General features: G+C 35.1%; 1 protein-coding gene across 1 annotated transcript in view; it reads left to right on the top strand.

The window, feature by feature from the left end:
• PCLO (piccolo presynaptic cytomatrix protein) overlaps positions 1 to 18,082 on the top strand; it is a 366,488-nt gene that overhangs the window by 295,763 nt on the left and 52,643 nt on the right. Inside the window, exons 16-20 of the mRNA XM_065883956.1 lie at positions 2,827 to 2,853; positions 10,115 to 10,208; positions 11,437 to 11,508; positions 13,065 to 13,245; positions 14,847 to 15,041. Of these exons, the coding sequence (XP_065740028.1) occupies positions 2,827 to 2,853; positions 10,115 to 10,208; positions 11,437 to 11,508; positions 13,065 to 13,245; positions 14,847 to 15,041 (569 nt within the window). The remainder of the gene's footprint in view (positions 1 to 2,826; positions 2,854 to 10,114; positions 10,209 to 11,436; positions 11,509 to 13,064; positions 13,246 to 14,846; positions 15,042 to 18,082) is intronic.

Raw genomic sequence — 18,082 nt, 5'->3', positions numbered from 1 at the left:
AAAATTTCACAATTTGTATGGAAACACAGAAGACCCTGAATAGCCAAAGCAATCTTGAGGAAGAAAAACGGAGCTGGAGGAATCAGGCTCCCTGACTTCAGACTATACTGCAAGGCTACAGTCATCAAGACAGTATGGTTCTGGCACAAAAACAGAAATATAGATCAATGGAACAGGATAGAAAGCCCAGAGATAAACCCACGCACATATTGTCACGTTATCTTTGATAAGGAGGCAAGAATATACAATGGAGAAAAGACAGCCTCTTCAGTAAGTGGTGCTGGCAAAACTGGACAGCTACATGTAAAAGAATGAAATTAGAACACTCCCTAACACCATATAAAAAAACAAACTCAAAGTGGATTAAAGACCTAAATATAAGGCCAGACACTATAAAACTTTTAGAGCAAAATATAGGCAGAACACTCTGTGACATAAATCACAGCAAGATCCTTTTTGACCCACATCATTGAGAAATGGAAATAAAAACAAAAATAAACAAGTGGGACCTAATGAAACTTAAAGCCTTTTGCACAGCAAAGGAAACCATAAACAAGATGAAAAGACAACCCTCAGAGAAAATATTTGCCAATGAGGCAACTGACAAAGGATTAATCTCCAAAATATACAAGCAGGTCATGCAGCTCAATATCAAAAAAAACCCAACCCAAACCAAAAATGGACAGAAGTCCTAAGTAGACATTTCTCCAAAGAAGATATACCAATTGCCAGCAAACACATGAAAGGATGCTCAACATCACTAATCATTAGAGAAATGCAAATCAAAGCTACAATGAGGTATCACCTCACACTGGTCAGAATGGCCATCATCAAAAAATCTACAAACAATAAATGCTGGAGAGGGTGTGGAGAAAAGGGAACCCTCCTACACTTCATGGGAATGCAAATTGATACAGCCACTTGGAGAACAGTGTGGACGTTCCTTAAAAAGCTAAAAATAGAACTACCATATGACCCATCAATCCCACTCCTGGGCATATACCCTGAGAAAACCATAATTCAAAAAGAGTCATGTACCACAAGATTCATTGCAGCACTATTTACAATAGCCAGGACATGGAAGCAACCTAAGTGTCCACTGACAGATGAATGGATAAAGAAGATGTGGCACATATATACAATGGAATATTACTTAGCCATAAAAAGAAACGAAATTGAGTTATTTGTAATGAGGTGGATGAACCTAGAGTCTGTCATGCAGAGTGAAGTAAGTCAGAAAGAGAAAAACATATACCTTATGCTAACACATATATATGGAATCTAAAAAAAAAAAAAGATTCTGAAGAACCTAGGTGCAGGACAGGAATAAAGACACAGACATAGAGAATGGACTTAAGGACATGGCAAGCGGGAAGGGTAAGTTGGGATGAAGTGAGAGAGTGGCATCAACATATATACACTACCAAATGTAAAATAGATAGCTAAGGGGAAGCAGCCATATAGCCCAGGGAGATCAGATCGGTGCTTTGTGACCAGCTACAGGGGTGGGATAGGGAGGGTGGGAGGGAGATACAAGTGGGAGGGGATATGGGGATAGAAATATGCCTATAGCTGATTCACTTTGTTATACAGCAGAAACTAACACAACAATGTAAAGCAATTATACTCCAGTAAAGATGTTAAATAAATAAGTAAGACATTGCCAGAAAAACAAACCTGAGAAATAGTTTTTTTCCCAGCTGAGTTGCCCTTCGAGAAATATTCAAGAGAATTCTGCAGGCTGAAATGAATTTAGTTCATACATTACCAACTAGCCATATAGAACAGGAAAGGGAAGTTTTTATTTTATGTTAGTTTGTATCTTTATGTAGTAGTTATAACTGTAATTTGTCTACCTTTTTGATGTTCAGTTGATTTATAATGTTGCATTAGTTTGTCGTATACGGCGAAGTGATTGTTATACATATATATGTATATATATTCTTTTTCATATTCTTTTCCATTATAGTTTATTACAAGATATTGAATATAGTTTCCTGTGCTACACAGTATGACCTTGTTGTTCATCTATTTTATATGTAGTAGTTTGTATCTACTAATCTCAAACTCCTTATTTATCCCTCATCCCACCCCTTTTTTTTTTAACATGAATATAACAAAGTGATAACTTCATTCTGCCTTTGATTTGGGTCATTAGACCTTCAGTGTTATTTAATGACAGTATTATGGGACAAGAGGAAATGACTGCCAAGGGTATATCTCCGATCAGCATTTGCTAATGAATGAATGAAAATAAAGCACTGTCTTTTATTTTCTATCTTCTTTAATATCCTGGAGTATCACCTTTTATACTATAAGAGAGTAGTTATCCTTTATTTGTTACAGGATATGTTTCAGTTAGACTATTGCAAACTTGAATAACTGGAAAGGTCAGGCAGGTGGCATGAATATGTCAGTCCATTCTGGAGTAGGTAACAGAGAAAGTGTTGAAACTATAGTGAAATGAAGAGTGAGGTTCCACCTAAAGCTATCCCCATGCCATTTGTCAAACAAAACATGCCTTCTGGGTGGAATTTGACCAAAGAGCAGGCTAGTGTGCTACTCGTATTCAATTCCTAGCCCTTTCATTAAATTACTCTTAATTATTACAGTGGCCAAGACCTTGGAATTTACTACACTTGTGAGGTATTATTTTCTCTTTAGTTCTAAGATTATTTTCTGCCTCATGTTGTTAATATATTATGGTATAGCTCCTCTAGTTTTTATTCTCACATTTTCTTCCTTATTTCTGTTCCTAACTTTTTTCTTCCTGTCTTTCCTACTTTCCTGCTGTATCCTTCATTCTCGCTCTTGGAATCAATGCAGTCAAGTCATGGTTGTCCAGAATGCAAGGTAGAGTTGGTTCTCTTTCAGTGTCACCCTTCAATGAAATGTCTAGAGTTCTCTTGTTTGCCTTTTAAGTACATTCACCTGCAATTCAACTTCGGCTGTAATTTTTATTTTTCTACATGTTGGTATCAGTTGAATTAGGCTAATAGCAGACTATTCTGACCACAACATTATTACTAAATATGTGTAGCAGGTATGTGCATTGGAGCCCAGAAAAGCAGTAAAGAGTAAAAACATAGAAAGGTATGAATAAGGAACTATCACTTTGAAATTAGATATAGCTAAAGTTTTCATTTATAATTTGTCTGCTAAAATTCATTTAGCTTCTCTTGCAAAAATTATGGCTCAGATTCTTCTGAGTCTTCTATGACAACCAAACAAATAAATCTAGTCATTTTCCAGAAGGAATTAACTGATCTTCTGGATGACCAGTACTAGGTGTGTATGTCATCTTAAAGATGATAGCTGTCTGGTCTTTTACCCTCACTTAGACCTGATATTGAAACATTTTCATGCCTTTATACCTTCTGTACCACAGAATTATTGCTGTGTAATACAGGATGCCATAATCTGCCTGCCCTAGGGTGTTAGCAACAGCATAAGAGCAACCTCCTTGGTTTGTCTGTTTTCTGCTAGAGCACATGGCATCATTACATTGTCAGCTAAGGATATTTCTTATCACATAGCCAAAAGCATTTTTTTGTACATCTCATTGCATTATAAATTAAATGTGTTATTTCACTGGGGAGGTGAATCTTGTACCATCTGTAGCAACAGGGTGATGGGAATTTTAGTCCCACCCAGAATATTAGTGGTACAGGATTTTTGTCTGTGACGTTAAAATTCAGCATCTTTACTAAACCTGACAAGCTGTTGCCCAAAAGAGGCAGTTTCTGATTTGTAAAGGCTTAAATATTTAAATATCTCAAAGAATAGTATTAGTCAGCACAACCTTTCGGGTGCCCAGAAACTTCCTATTTCTTTGCAAGCACATAATTATGGCAACCAGTAAAATTTGATACTGAGAAAGGTTGCTTGTTATGACTGGCTCTCTCATCTCCAGATCTCTCAGACTGATACGCGAAATGAGTTTTGTTTCAAAGAGATAGTGTCATTTTAGAACAAACGTTATCAGTCACTTTATTCAGAAGCTTCTCTCTTTTATCCAGAGAAACCAGGGGGAAATTGTCAGAATGACAATGATTGTCTATATTTAACTTAGAAGAGAACATGTTTTCTGTAAATGTAAATAATGGCCGAAATAATCTGGGATGTATTAGATTACAATTTAGAAGATCTAGAGTCACTTTCTCATCATATCTTTCATCTTGAAATCACTTTCATCATCTCTTCGAGAATCGTCAGTGTGGAAAGGAATTATACTGATGGGGTGCTGACATTGTAAATTAGGCTGAGGAGGCCCATGAGCGAAGTCCTTAAGAACTTGGATTTGAATTTCAGTCCTGCTACTTAGAAGCTGTGAGGTTTCTCTAAAACTATTTCCTCTTCCACCTAGGAATCATAATAGCCCCCCCTCCCAGGGTTTTTGTGAAACACAGGGAGAATGCACCAAAAATGATAAGCATAATGTCTGGCACGTAGTAAGCTCTCAATAAATGGCAGTTGCTATTATGGCTAGAAACATGTATAATAAACTTCATGTAGCCAATGGTCAGTTACCCTGCAAAAACGAAATGCAGAATGCTTGGGCTACTGAATTACACCAAATTATTTAACAACACTATATAGGAAATCAAACAACTTTTCTTCAATAATAAGTATAATACATCCTTCATTCTTAAATTTTTTTTAAAAAATGTCCTGTTAACTAAAAGAATTTCACTGGTCCAGTTTTCTTGTCTCCTTTCATTTCCTCTTGCCATCCTTTAATCAAGATACTCATAAGCTCTGACAGCCCAAATGTCAGCCGAGATGAGGTGAAAGAAAGACAAGGAAATAGCCTGAAGAGTCCATGAACTGAAAACTTGTCCCCGGATAATTAAGAAATGGAAATGAGCATATCTGAAGGATTTCGTTGTGGTTTTCTCTCATTACACTGTTGGACAAAGTACAGATTTTTTCACACTAATGAGATTTTGCCATGACTGAAGCTGATTTTTACTATCATGATAGCTGGAAGCCTAATTCCTGGCTGGACTTTCTCTAAACACCCTTGTTAGCATCTCAAACTATTTCCTCTGGAAAGAATGTAAAGCAGATTCAGGTGTTGTACGTATTTACAATTTGAAGGCCAAAACATTTTATTTCAATAGATTTTAAAGGAAAAAGAGAAGTACAAACATGTTTTAAAGATCCATCCAAAAACCATTTATTTAGCGCAGACTGCTCCAGACTCTGTTGGAATTGAGAACACAGCCATCGTGTCAGACTTCAGGGAGCACGGAGGACAATCAAGTGACAGCCCATAAATGCACTACTGCACACAGAGAAACAGAGCTTATAAAATGGGATATGCTCTGTGCTTCTTTCTAAATTAAAGGCAACATCCTCAGAGGAGTAATTTTGAAAAAAACTACACACACACACACACACAAATATATATATATATCTTTATTGGACTCATTATATATTTTTTCAATAAAGAAATTTATATGTAGTTTTTCCAATCAAGAAAAAACAAAAGAAATGAAGACCTTCAGTACTTTAGATAATTCAGTGAAAGTTAAGAACAAATAAGCCATTATATTCCATTCTTCTTTCTCAATTTTTTTTTACAGAGAAACTCAGAGAACTTTTTTTTCTTCTGATTTAGGAGAGGGTAATTGAATTTTAAATACCTTTTTCTGCCAGCCTTAAAATCATATCTACCTATGAGAAAACGATTGTCCAATAATGAAAAAGAGAAAGAAAAAAGAAATCAGTCAAAACTTTAAGGAAATAAAGGTTTAGATTTTTTTTTTTTAAGTTTTTGGCTGCACCCCACGGCATGTGGGATCTTAGTTCCCCAACCAGGGATTGAACCCACGTCTCCTGCGTTGGAAGGCAAAGTCTTAACCACTGGACCACCGGGGAAGTCCCTAGATTTTTGTTTGATAAACACCATGTTCCATCTTGATTAATTGACTTTTTATTTTCCCTTATTAAAAAACTTCTCTGATTATTACATATGGCTTAATTGTCCTAAAATAATGTCATTATTGCAGTCTTCCCATGAGGGATTGCAGTGTGTTTAACAGACATGGTAGGAAAGGAAAAGGAGCTCCACTTATTTCTCAGCCTGGATTTCTGCTCACATTCAAGAATCCCTCTGCTTACCTGGCCACCTTCAACTTGTAAATCCACAGATTTTGATATGGAGATGAGAACTGTGGAGTTTTCAATTGTGTAAAGTGGGAACACAGCCCGTTGACATCATGTCCAAGATGGTCAGTACATGGTAGCCATCAAACAAGGGTTCTTGAAGGAAGAGCTTTATGTGGCCATCTCTGCGTGTCAGGAAATTCAAGTGTGAAAAAATTGCAAAGAGATCTCATTGGCATTTACACAGGTCAACCAGGGCTGGTAGAGGCAGGATCAGGAGAAAGGTGTGTTTACCCTCGTTAACCCTAAAGGACACAGACCTTGAGTCTTGAGAGAACTAGAGATTCAAACTTATTAGTAAGATCAAGATAACCTAGTAAAGTGAACATCTAGATTTTTCCCGACTAATTGGGGTTATATGTGAGTGTATCTGAGCAAAAGTAAATTTTAATAATAATTATCCCTAGTTGTTCCACAGCACTCTCTTGGTCTTAGGATATACCATTCAATATTTCCCTAGGCAACTCTAAAGCTGTCCTCATTTTCTATATGTGTATATATACACACGCTATAAATAATTTATGTTATATATATAAAACATATATTTAATTTGAAGTGTACAGTTTTTGACTGTAAAATAAAGAAGACAAACTAGACACTTCAGCTAATGAAATATGCAATTAAGAAATGTTATGATGGGCCTAATCAACTGAGTTCATATAGCTCATGTTTCAGAGCAAGAAATTAGTTTCCCTGTGTTTGAAACCTGGTCCTATGAATTAATAACTATGCAACCTTGCCAACGTGCCTGAATTCCTCTGAGCTTCAGTTCTTATCAGCTGTAAAATAGGATAATAAATAATACTGGACACATAGAGTTGCTTTGAGGATTAAATAATGTAACACATGAAAAGCACTTAGAACTCTGCCTGTGAAAAAGTGGCGTTTCGTAAATGTTAGCTGTTATTATTTCAATGTGCTTACTTTATAAAGTGCTTCTCATGACATAATGGTATGTCAGTACAATTAAGAGTTTTGCAGTTGTACATTTTGATAGAGCATAATTCCTGGTGCAGAGTTGGCATTCAATAATTTTGCTACATATGGGTGAAAAAATGACTAAAGTATGCATGTGAAATATAACAATTATTAATATTATAAATTAAAATATGTTAACTAATACATCTTTTTGAAGACATTTCAAAAGTTCAGGCTACTTTAATATACACTGACATATCTAGAATTTTAGTAAAAATACATGAGTTTGCATTTGACATTAATTTCCATCTTCAATCTTATTTTAAAATTTTGTGCATTCAATTTTTCAGAATTTGAAAAAAATAACAATTTTACCACTGTTCACTGTATTATGAATCTTAATCCCTAATATGTTTCTCCCATGGTCTCACCACTTGGATAATTAAGTCCAAAACAGATAGAAACTTTAAAGCTCATACTACACAATGTGTTTTTTTCTTAGTATACCTACTACAGGAATAGCCATGAATTCTAAAGTAGCAACCAGAGTTGGCTGTTAACTTAAAAGTGGTCATCTTCATTCTTCTTATTCATTAATTTAAAGAATCAAAATCAAAATCATAAAGTATAAAGGGACATAATTTGCTAAAATAGTTTTGAATTTTGTTATAAACTATTTTAAACATACTGAAAATTATAGACAATACTGTCACAAATACTTGTGTTCTTGCTCTCCAATTTTGTCAAATAGTAACATTTTGCTATATTGGCTTCAGATTTTTTTTAATAAAAAATATATTTCAAGTACCCCTGAAGTCCTCTGAAACCATTCCCCTGTCCTCCTGAGACAACCACAAAATAGAGTTTAACATCTATAATTCCCAAGCTGTCATATGATATTAATGTTTGTCATACATATATACAAGTAGACATAAATAATTTACAGTATTATTTCATGTAATTTTAACTTTATATCATGATAACTTACCATAGGTTTTCTTCTGCAAATTATTTGCTCAAGATTTTTTTTAAGATTTATCTATCTTGATAAATGAAGGTATATTTCATTTAATTTAACTGCTACTTAAATTTCATTGAATAAATATATCATAATATATTTATTTATTATATTATTAACACACTATTAGAAACAATGTTGCAATGAATGTTCTTTAACAAATTCCTTTTGTACGTGTGGGAGATTTTCTCTAAAGTAGAAGTGGAATTAAGTCAAAGTGGAATTTTCTGGGTACTTGAGTGCATAAACTTCACTAGACATAGACCAATTTACCTAAAAATTATATGTACAAATGTATACTTTCTGTTCACAGTCTATGAAAGTTCCTGTGTCTTTGAATCATTGCCTATACATTTCCCCAGAATTATTTGCACTTTTTGCTGAATGAAAGAATTGTCAAATCCTGCTCTCTTGTTCTGTACATTCAGATAGGTTGGTTACAAATGAGAATAGTGCTGCTTCATTTCTTAAATTGGATTCAGTTCACAGTGGCTGAAATGTGAGGTCTTAGGAGACGTGAGCTCAGTGGTTCTCAGTGGTTCTCAATCTTGGCAATACTTTAGATTTACCTAGATCACTTTTTAAATTCTGATGCTCTAGCCTCACCCCAGACCCGTTAAATAAGACTCTCCTTGTGGGTGAAGGGCAGGGGGATGAGGGTGCCGTGCTAGTTGCCCCACCTACCACCCTGGGAACTCAGATCCCAAAGTGATCCTAATATGCAGTCAACGTTGGAAATTATTGCCCTTGTGTATGTCTGATAAGAAAGAGAATAGAGCCAGAGGGAGAAAAAAAGATACTTGGCTGTAGACCCATCTCTAAAAGTGAGTGGTGAACTGGAGCTTGATTCTTTAGTTTTATCTAGGATAGTTTTATCTAGGATGAATAAGTAAATTAGCATCTGGGGAACAATAGTAGGTATTCCAGGATTTGGCGATGCTTGAGACCAGGAAAATAACAAGAGTTAGTCTGCTGACAGCAGTTGGGAATAGAACTACAGATCCAGGGTCAGGATGCAGTACCTTTAGGGTAAGGCAGTTTATGAAGTCCAGGCACGTGAATGGACCCCAAACAAATAGGTTTGTTTTCTAGGCAGAAAATTTGGAAAAAGCCAGTGAGTGTTAGAGAAAAGCTTTGTCTTTGTGGGCACCATTGGCTCATAGCAAATAGCAATAATTCCAACCCCATTAGCTGGTTGATGCCAGTTATAAATGTTTTGTCAGACTTAATTAGAATAAGTTTTGAAAGTAAGTTATGCTTAAACGTGTAAGATAATAAGCTTCTAACTGGTGATCAGAGGGTGTGGAGGAGTCAAGGATAAACTGAAACTGCCCCAAGTTATAATGCATGAGGAAAAGTTTTGATTTGGTTCATCATTTGTAACATAAGCTATTGACATAAACCAAGAATTTGTATTTAATTAAGATTGTTTCATAACTAGATTAAGTATTCTACTTTACCAAGAGTGTCAAAATCTACTATAAACATAAGGTAACAAATGTTCATGGAATCTCACCTATAGCAACAGCCATTTTTCATCCTTTCCTCAGTCAGTGTAGTTATTTCAGCTTTTTACAGAAGAAAATGAATTGAAAGACCATTTGGCTTTGCTGACATGATCAGTTGCAAAACTATTGGAAAGTTAAATATCCAATTATTATTTATGGGACAAGAAGATATTGACGTTACTGTATAGTTCATGTAATTATCTCACACATTCAGGAGAGATTAAGATTTCTAAAATTGTATTCTAGTTAGAACACCTAAAAGCTTTTCTTTAAAAAAAAAAATACCTTACGGAAAATAAAACTAAAGGCATCCGAGATATTTTTGAATTGTCATTGTGCATTCAACTTAAAATACAGTTTAAGACGTGAGGATGATGAGATGATTACATAGTGATTCAAAACAAAATACCTTTAAAAGTCGGCGTGCCCTTCAGGTTGACTATGAAGTCATCGGTCAAGGTAAATAATCAGGATAATTCTTTCTCTTTTTCCAATTCAGTGCTGAGTACAAGAGAAGGACTAAATATGTTCAGAAAAGTCTTAATCCTGAGTGGAATCAAACAGTAATTTATAAAAGTATCTCCATGGAACAGGTATGCAATGATTATTTTCTATATGACAGGTTCAGGCTAATATAAAAATAGTGATGATAGAATTACTGAAAGATTGTTATTCATATCAATTTTTCCATACAAACAAAAAAAATTAAGTAAAATACATGCAAGAAATAGAGCCAGTAAAAGGAACTGGGTGCAATTCGAAGATACAGTGAAAGAAAATGTGCACATTTTCACAAAACAGCTAAAAAATAAAATGAATAAGACTAGTGGGACATTTTCCACTGATTATTTCAAAATAAAATATTTCAATAGACTGGGCTCTATTTATCATATTTTGAGGGAAAATATTTTCCAGCTAGCTGTATTTTGACTTTCATAAACAAAGAAAAAATAAGATTCAGATGCACTGAAATGAATTACCCCTCCTGGCAACAATTTAGGGATCATCTCTTTTCTAAATTGAGGCTTCCTACGGATCTGGCATTGTGCAACTAAACTGTGCAGAGGAAAGCGTGAAGAAGACTAGTGTAAAGGATTATCGCAACAAATAGATGACTCTAAGCAAAAGTGCATCGATGTGTTTCTGAAAATCTTCATGTCATAACTTTGTATCAATAATAGAAAATAGCTGATGGTTTATAAAGATGAATTCAGAGAGAAAAGAATACAAATAGACTAGGAAGAAGACATCCATGGAGACAATTTACAAATGAGTTGTCTTTCAAAATGAGGTTTCTGATTTATCCTTTGGAAGATTTCTAATTTGACTATGAAATTGAAGCTGCATATAAATTGTAATCTGGGTTCTTGAATTTAAAATAAGTTAAGTTCACCTGCAGAAATAAGACAGTGCTACTAATGTGTTTTGGCAATTTACTGAAACAAAAAACTATAACCCGAATACTTTGAATAACCTAGACATTTTTGCAACCTATGAATTTCATGTATTTAAAGAGTATATATAGATTCTGCTTGGTACTTTTAATAATGGGCAGGGGTAGAATAACAGGAAATAAGTAAAAGTCACCCTTTTTTTTGCAAAATAGTGAGGTATCTTGTGATCAAATACTTGGTTGGACCACAAAATGATTGACAGTTTACATAATATTGAATGTAAGTATACAGTTTTATATAAACTTAAAGTATTTTTGCATAAGTGGAAAGAGTTCAAGGAATGAAAATATAAATGAGTCTATTATACGAGTATAATGAAAATTTATGATGAGAAATGAGGTTAATGACATTTTGATTTGAACTGTAGCTCAAGAAGAAAACACTGGAGGTGACAGTCTGGGATTACGATAGATTTTCTTCCAATGATTTCCTTGGTGAGGTGAGCCTATGGTTTCCTTTTTTTTATTTGCTTCATTATAAACCATCAATTAAATCTTTCTGGAAAGCATATTTCTTAAGTGTATAAGATAACTATTTCTGGATAAAATTCTTTGGTGGATAGAATTTATTTACAAATGACTGAATAGATGAATAGCAACTAGAGAAATAATTTTCACTTTACCAGTTGATGTATTTTCTAATTAGTTTGCAAGATGAAACATTAATTGTTTTGATAGAAAGTTATATAGTCATGCTGTGAATCCAAATGATTATGTAAAAGATTGGAGATAAATTTATTATATTATAAATGAGCTGGATTTTTTTCAAATGCATTTTCAGTTTATTTAATTGCTATTCCTCATTGCACGTATGAATGACTTGATGTGACATTTTACATACGTCTTTTAAGTGTCCCACAAAACATCTCAAAATATTTTAAGAAGCAAAACTAGAAGTAGGAGAAAACAGTAAAAACAATTTTTATAAATTCACAAGGAATGTAACCTAATTATGAAATGTGGCAGGATGGTCAGATTCTGTGATATTTTTCATCTATCATATTCCAAAAATACATATTTTGTTTAGTGATCTTTGCTTAAAGCAGAAGTTATGAATTAATGTTAAAAAAATAAATCTCCAAAAATATATAACACCTAGAAAATACAATATCCTTTTGATAGAGACAATAGAAAACAGTTGAGTAGTCTAGGTGACATGATGTCTTGTTTGGCTCCTACACTCTGTACCTTTTTCCCATCAAAACTAGATCATTTGCACTTCACCTACAGGCTCCATGTGGTATAGCCACTTGGACTAATCTTGGTCTTAGACAGGACTACTCTAGAGTACGGTTATATCTGATTTATTGTCCTATTTTAAAAAGCTGATTTATTGAAGTCCTTATAATTTATTGTTCACATGAACCTAAAGCATATATCCATTGTGTGGTTTTATTTTTTAATATCTGCTCAAATATAAGATGCCAACTACTGTAAAATGCACCATTGTTTATGTACCACTAAGAAAAAATGTTGCCAATTAAACCATGACACAGCACTTTCTTATTGTAAACTGTTGGTAATATCTCTGTTTCAAATGTGAACCAAAGTATGTTTTAAAATACAGGGAATAAGTTGGTAATTGAAGATTAGCCATTCTTTTTCATTTTGTCCCTCTTGTAACTAAAATCAAACAATCTGCAAAAAACACTAGCCCAGTTTAAGAATATCGTGTGTCCATTTAACAAAAGAAGACTTTATTTCATAAAGAGATTGACCTGTGACTCTACCTTTTTGCATCATCTCCAAATAATTTAATTAATAGTCAGAGATGTCATACAGTTCAATTTAACCAAACGTTTATACAGCATCTGGTATGCACAAGACATTCTCAGTATCATGGGTGAAGAAAAATGAGGAAGACCTCATCATCCTAAAGGTTATACTATATCCTTTGACTTATGTCCTTGAATAAGTTTCAGATCACAGAAAAAAAACAACAAATGAATTACAGCTTAATCCATAAATTTTATTCACTTATTGCACTTTTTTCCAGGTATTGATTGATTTATCTAGCACATCTCACCTCGATAACACGCCTAGGTGGTATCCTCTCAAAGAACAGACTGAAAGCATTGATCATGGCAAGTCCCATTCCAGTCAAAGCAGCCAGCAGTCCCCAAAGCCGTCTGTCATCAAAAGCAGAAGCCATGGTATCTTCCCTGACCCATCCAAGGGTAGGAGATATTTCAAGTAGAAAAAAGCTTTTGTCTTTTTGTTCACTCAGTATATTCTTGAATATGAGTGCCTGTATATTTAATATCTTTTGAAAGGTATTGGGAAATATTTAATATAATATCATGCAAAGAGTAGTGGATGTGGAATCAGGAGAAAGGGGCTTTAGTCTCAGATCAGCCCTTAATTAGGTTGATGCCTTTGTGATCTTCACCTCTCTGGTTCTCTGTTTTTCAACCTATAAAATAGAGGAGGTTGGGTTATATGAGCTATTGGGTCTTTTTCAGCTCTCAAAATCTAGGTTAATATGACTTTATAAAATACGTTGGGGTATTTCATAAAGAAAACATAAAAATCCTCAACAGTTCATTGACTAGACATAATCATCATTACCATTTATGCATGTTTCTTCTGTTTAAATCCCTATTTTTTCATATGTATATTCTTACTCATAAATCATATATGTAATATATGGACATAAACAGTTTTGCATTCTGCTTTTTAATTATATCAAAAACATTTTCCTCATGTCATCAAAACAATTGGTATGCTGAAAATTACTTAAACCTTTCCTAAGTGGTGCGTTCAAACTAATTCTATGATTTTTTTTTAACTACTACTATTATTTTTTAATTGCAGCATCATACATTGGGTTTGGCAATATGCACAGCTTTCCCATTGGAATGAGCTTTTCCTTTGGGAGGTTCATTAACCAGTTATCCTACAGCACAACAGTAATCTTCATCATAAAATGAGTTAACTGCCTGTATGAGAGAACCATGTAGTATCTTTCCAGGATATGCTGAGCTATTTATAAATATTAAATAAAAATTTTTATATTGGATCTGAGTATTCCTTCCTTTTCGCCTCTTCTCAGGAAGTACAGCAAATTGAAAAGTGGTTCTTTGCAATTTGGATTGGAAATGCAAGTGTTCTAGGAGATGAAAAACTGAGGTCGTGTCCAGGAGGCCACTGAGTTAATACAGTAAACCACTGACTACAATAAGTGCTGTAGATTACTTATGAGTTGTATAGATCATTTCTGGATTCCACTTAGCCAGACCAACTCTGCACTAATTAACATTCTGGAAGATGATTGGTGTAAAGACCTCTCTCTCTATGACTACCACAGTAAATGTGTGATCTTATATATACATTCTCTAAGATCACCTGAGATGATGATATAATACAGTCCCCACTTCCATGTATCCCGGTGACTCACACACCTTCCTCCAGGAATTTTACTTAAAACTCCTCCTGCGGCAGTGTCAGCCTATTGTTTCTTACCTGGTCCCTACTAGAATTAGCAGAGTTGCTTGGTGAAACTATAAGTTAATATATTCACTTATATGAGACTACTTAGAATGTATTTATTCCTCTTCTCAAACCTCTCTTCTCAAGATTATCATCCTCTTGCCTTTCCTCCCCAAAATTGTCTCCCAAATGTTCAATCACATCGCTGTATGGTGAGCAGTTGCATAAACGCGCCAAAAAAGAAACAGAGTTAACTTAAATCTTAGACGGTTTCCAATTATGTGGGACCCAGCTTGACGGGAGGAACGCTGGAGCAAATTTAACTCATGTTTTACCCTTTTGTAACCAGACATGCAGGTTCCCACCATTGAGAAATCCCATAGTAGTCCCGGTAGCTCGAAATCCTCATCCGAAGGCCATCTCCGCTCTCATGGACCATCTCGCAGTCAAAGCAAAACCAGCGTCACTCAGACCCACTTGGAAGATGCAGGGGCTGCTATAGCCGCTGCCGAAGCCGCCGTGCAACAACTCCGCCTTCAACCAAGTAAAAGACGCAAATAAATTCCTCAGCATGGCAGCTTAATGTTCATCTGTTGCCTTTCTTTCCTGCTGTCCTTCCCCATTTGCTTTGTTTTGTGCTTTCCCTGCTCCCTCTGTTCTCTGTCCCTTTGTCTGTGTAGGAACAGTATCGATACGTAAATATGCTGTCTCTCATTTAGTTCTTTTTTGTTTTACTTTACATAGAACGAAATAAAACTGGCTGTTTCTCCTTTGTCTCCACCATCCATCCAACCTGGCTCATAGTATTTGGTAGCTGTGTCTGTGATGTGTGCAGGCAAAACTATGTTGTGTGTCCTTTTTGTGTGCACTTAAATATCCTTTAGAATACAGGAATTACAAGCACAAGTGGCTGCCAGTTTTCCGGGCATTACACCAAAAAAAGGCACACACGTAAGCATTTTGAGCCGATTAGCAATGAGAGTCTCACCTCTGAAAAACACTAAAGAATTTTAGGCAGAAGAGTCATGTAACCAACAGTCAAGTTCTAGAACCTAGGGGAAATGGAAAAAACATTTTACGCTTAAAATTTTTAATAAATTATGCATGTGAAATAATGAGGCTTTCCACGTGAGAAACTTTGTTGTCTTTTGGAGAAAAAAAAATCTGTAAAGAAAATAATGTTTCCTATATTCTCAAAAAAGTATGTAGTATTAATATATGTCTAAGCATATTCGATGAGGCCATGTTACCTCATTGAGGAGCACAGTGGGATCCATTCTGTTGGATCACACTTTGTATATGATACAAGAGAATTTATAGCGTTATTCTTCTTTCTAACCACTGGAAATCATTTGGAAGCCAAGATATCAATTAAAGCGTAACAATTCACCCATCTTAACTGCTGTAATTTCAATTGATAGAATTATATAAGAACTTAGTGAGTACAGACACTTTAAAAATGTAGGGGCACTGTTACTTCCAAGAGGCATCAGGCAAACAATGGAGATAGATGAATGTTCTCCCCGTCTCCCAAAGTCATCATTTCCAAAGAAACAGCCAGTTTTAACCCCCTTTAGTGCTGTGCATGTGGTGTCATTTTGGCATTTGAAAACACAACTTCCTTCGATAGAGCAAAAGATCACTTCTGTTTGCATGAATAACATTCAAGCTGGTTCCATCTGAGGATACATACTCTGGGTTTCCATTTCACCCACACTACCACAGCAGCACATAAAAGCGGTCAGTCTAATCATGCCAGGAAGCAGCACAGACACAGCATAGCAGGAGTCCTCCCCATTCAAAGAACTCAGTCTGATAATCTGCCTCCACCAGCTAATGGCAACCAAGACCAAAGCCAGCTAGCCCTCAGGAAGGTGATGTCTGATGGACCAGTCAAGCCAGAAGGAGGTGAGCAGAAAGGCGCTATTCAAAGCACACAGCAAGAACATCCCCTAAATTTAAAGCCCTCATCTTTTAATTTCTAGAGATTGTCTGATAAAGTATGTTTATCCACTTTTTAATGTGCTTTTGTGGGCATGGCATTTCAGGACTTCATCATCACTGTGTAAGTCCCAAGATGAGTCCCATAATATATTGACTACAGTGATTTGTATTTTTCTATGCACTGGGCATCTTTTGACTTTTGTTGGGAAATAGATTAACAGTATTCATATTGCAGAATGGAACGCATGCTACTAACATAATCTGTTCAAGCATGACTATAAATATGTTGCACTGTGATAAAAGTTTAAACTGCTCACAATTCGAGTTAGCATACCAGTTGGAATGTAGATCAGTTTTTGTTGAATATTATTTCAAGTGTAACTTTTTAAAAAAATTCAGTGGATTTTGGAAATCTTAGAGGAAAGTAAAGGAAAAAATTGTTAATGCACTCATTCACCTTTACATGGTGAAAGTTCTTTCTTGATCCTACGAGCACATTTTTTCCACTCATGTTTCCGTAGTTGTCAAGTGTATCAGATGTGTTGGGCATGTGAATATCCAAGTGCCTGTGTAATAAATAAAGTATCTTTATTTCATTCATAAACCACTGGGTTCTGAGCCATTGTTATATGATGCAGCTTAAAATGAGTGTGTCAGTTTTTGCTTTCTCATTTGATTCCTTGCAACAGAGAATTTAAAGTTACTGCTTCGTTGCTACTGCAAGCTATAATGATAGAATATTGAGTTGCAGGACAAAGTTTCATGTCGGAAACATAAGATAGATGGGGGAGTTATTACCAAATAAAAGTACCAGAGCTTACATAAACATGTAAATAAATAATGGGTTTGGGCTACTCTAGGCAATGCTTCCACTCTTCCTTTCTTGCACGTCTGATCTACTTCACAACCTTCTCAGCTTTCTGGATAAAGGAAGACAAATCCAATGAGTCTTGCTCCGGACAGGCACCTAGACTTGATTCCATGGCTTTGTTAGGAAGGAAAGCAAGTTAATATCTGTCCCTAACTTGACACCAACAATTTGTGGAATTTTCCCCAAGAAAGAATGCCACTCACTGCCAGTGACAGGGATCAAACCAGGGTGATTATAAAATTATCTTCATTGTAATTCAAATTTAAATTTAATTTTAATTCAAAAACATATATCAAAGAAAGGATTAAAAAAGAACTATAGCGGTGTTTGCCCCCTTAAGTCCCTTCCAGCCGTAAAACACTTGATTCTATGATTCTGTACTTTCCACAAACTAAAATTAAGACTTGTACTCTCCTATTGCATTTCTCTGTATTCTCAGAAATTTTTAAAATTTAATATGCTCTTGTCCCAACTAGTCAGACATTTAGGAGCAATGGAGGATGTATGTGGCAGTACAAAGGCCAAACCACTGTGATGTTCCTTGAATTAGCAGGCAATTAAGGAAACAGCTTAAATACTAAGATAATTGTGAATGTGCATTTACTCAGCCCAGTTTATAGACTATCACCACAGCAGTTTCCCTTTTCTAGTTACCCTTACTAGTACTGTCCAAGAGTACTTAAAATTCCGCCTCTCACCTTTTTTTCCATCAAATAAGTTCAGTTGATTTCTTACTTCATTTTCTTACCGCAAATATTTAATAATTGTAA

Source organism: Phocoena phocoena, chromosome 9 (assembly GCF_963924675.1).
Source record: "Phocoena phocoena chromosome 9, mPhoPho1.1, whole genome shotgun sequence".
Classification (NCBI taxonomy): Eukaryota; Metazoa; Chordata; class Mammalia; order Artiodactyla; family Phocoenidae; genus Phocoena; species Phocoena phocoena.
Note: the sequence above shows the minus strand (reverse complement) of the source record. Positions and strands in the feature narration are given on the sequence as shown.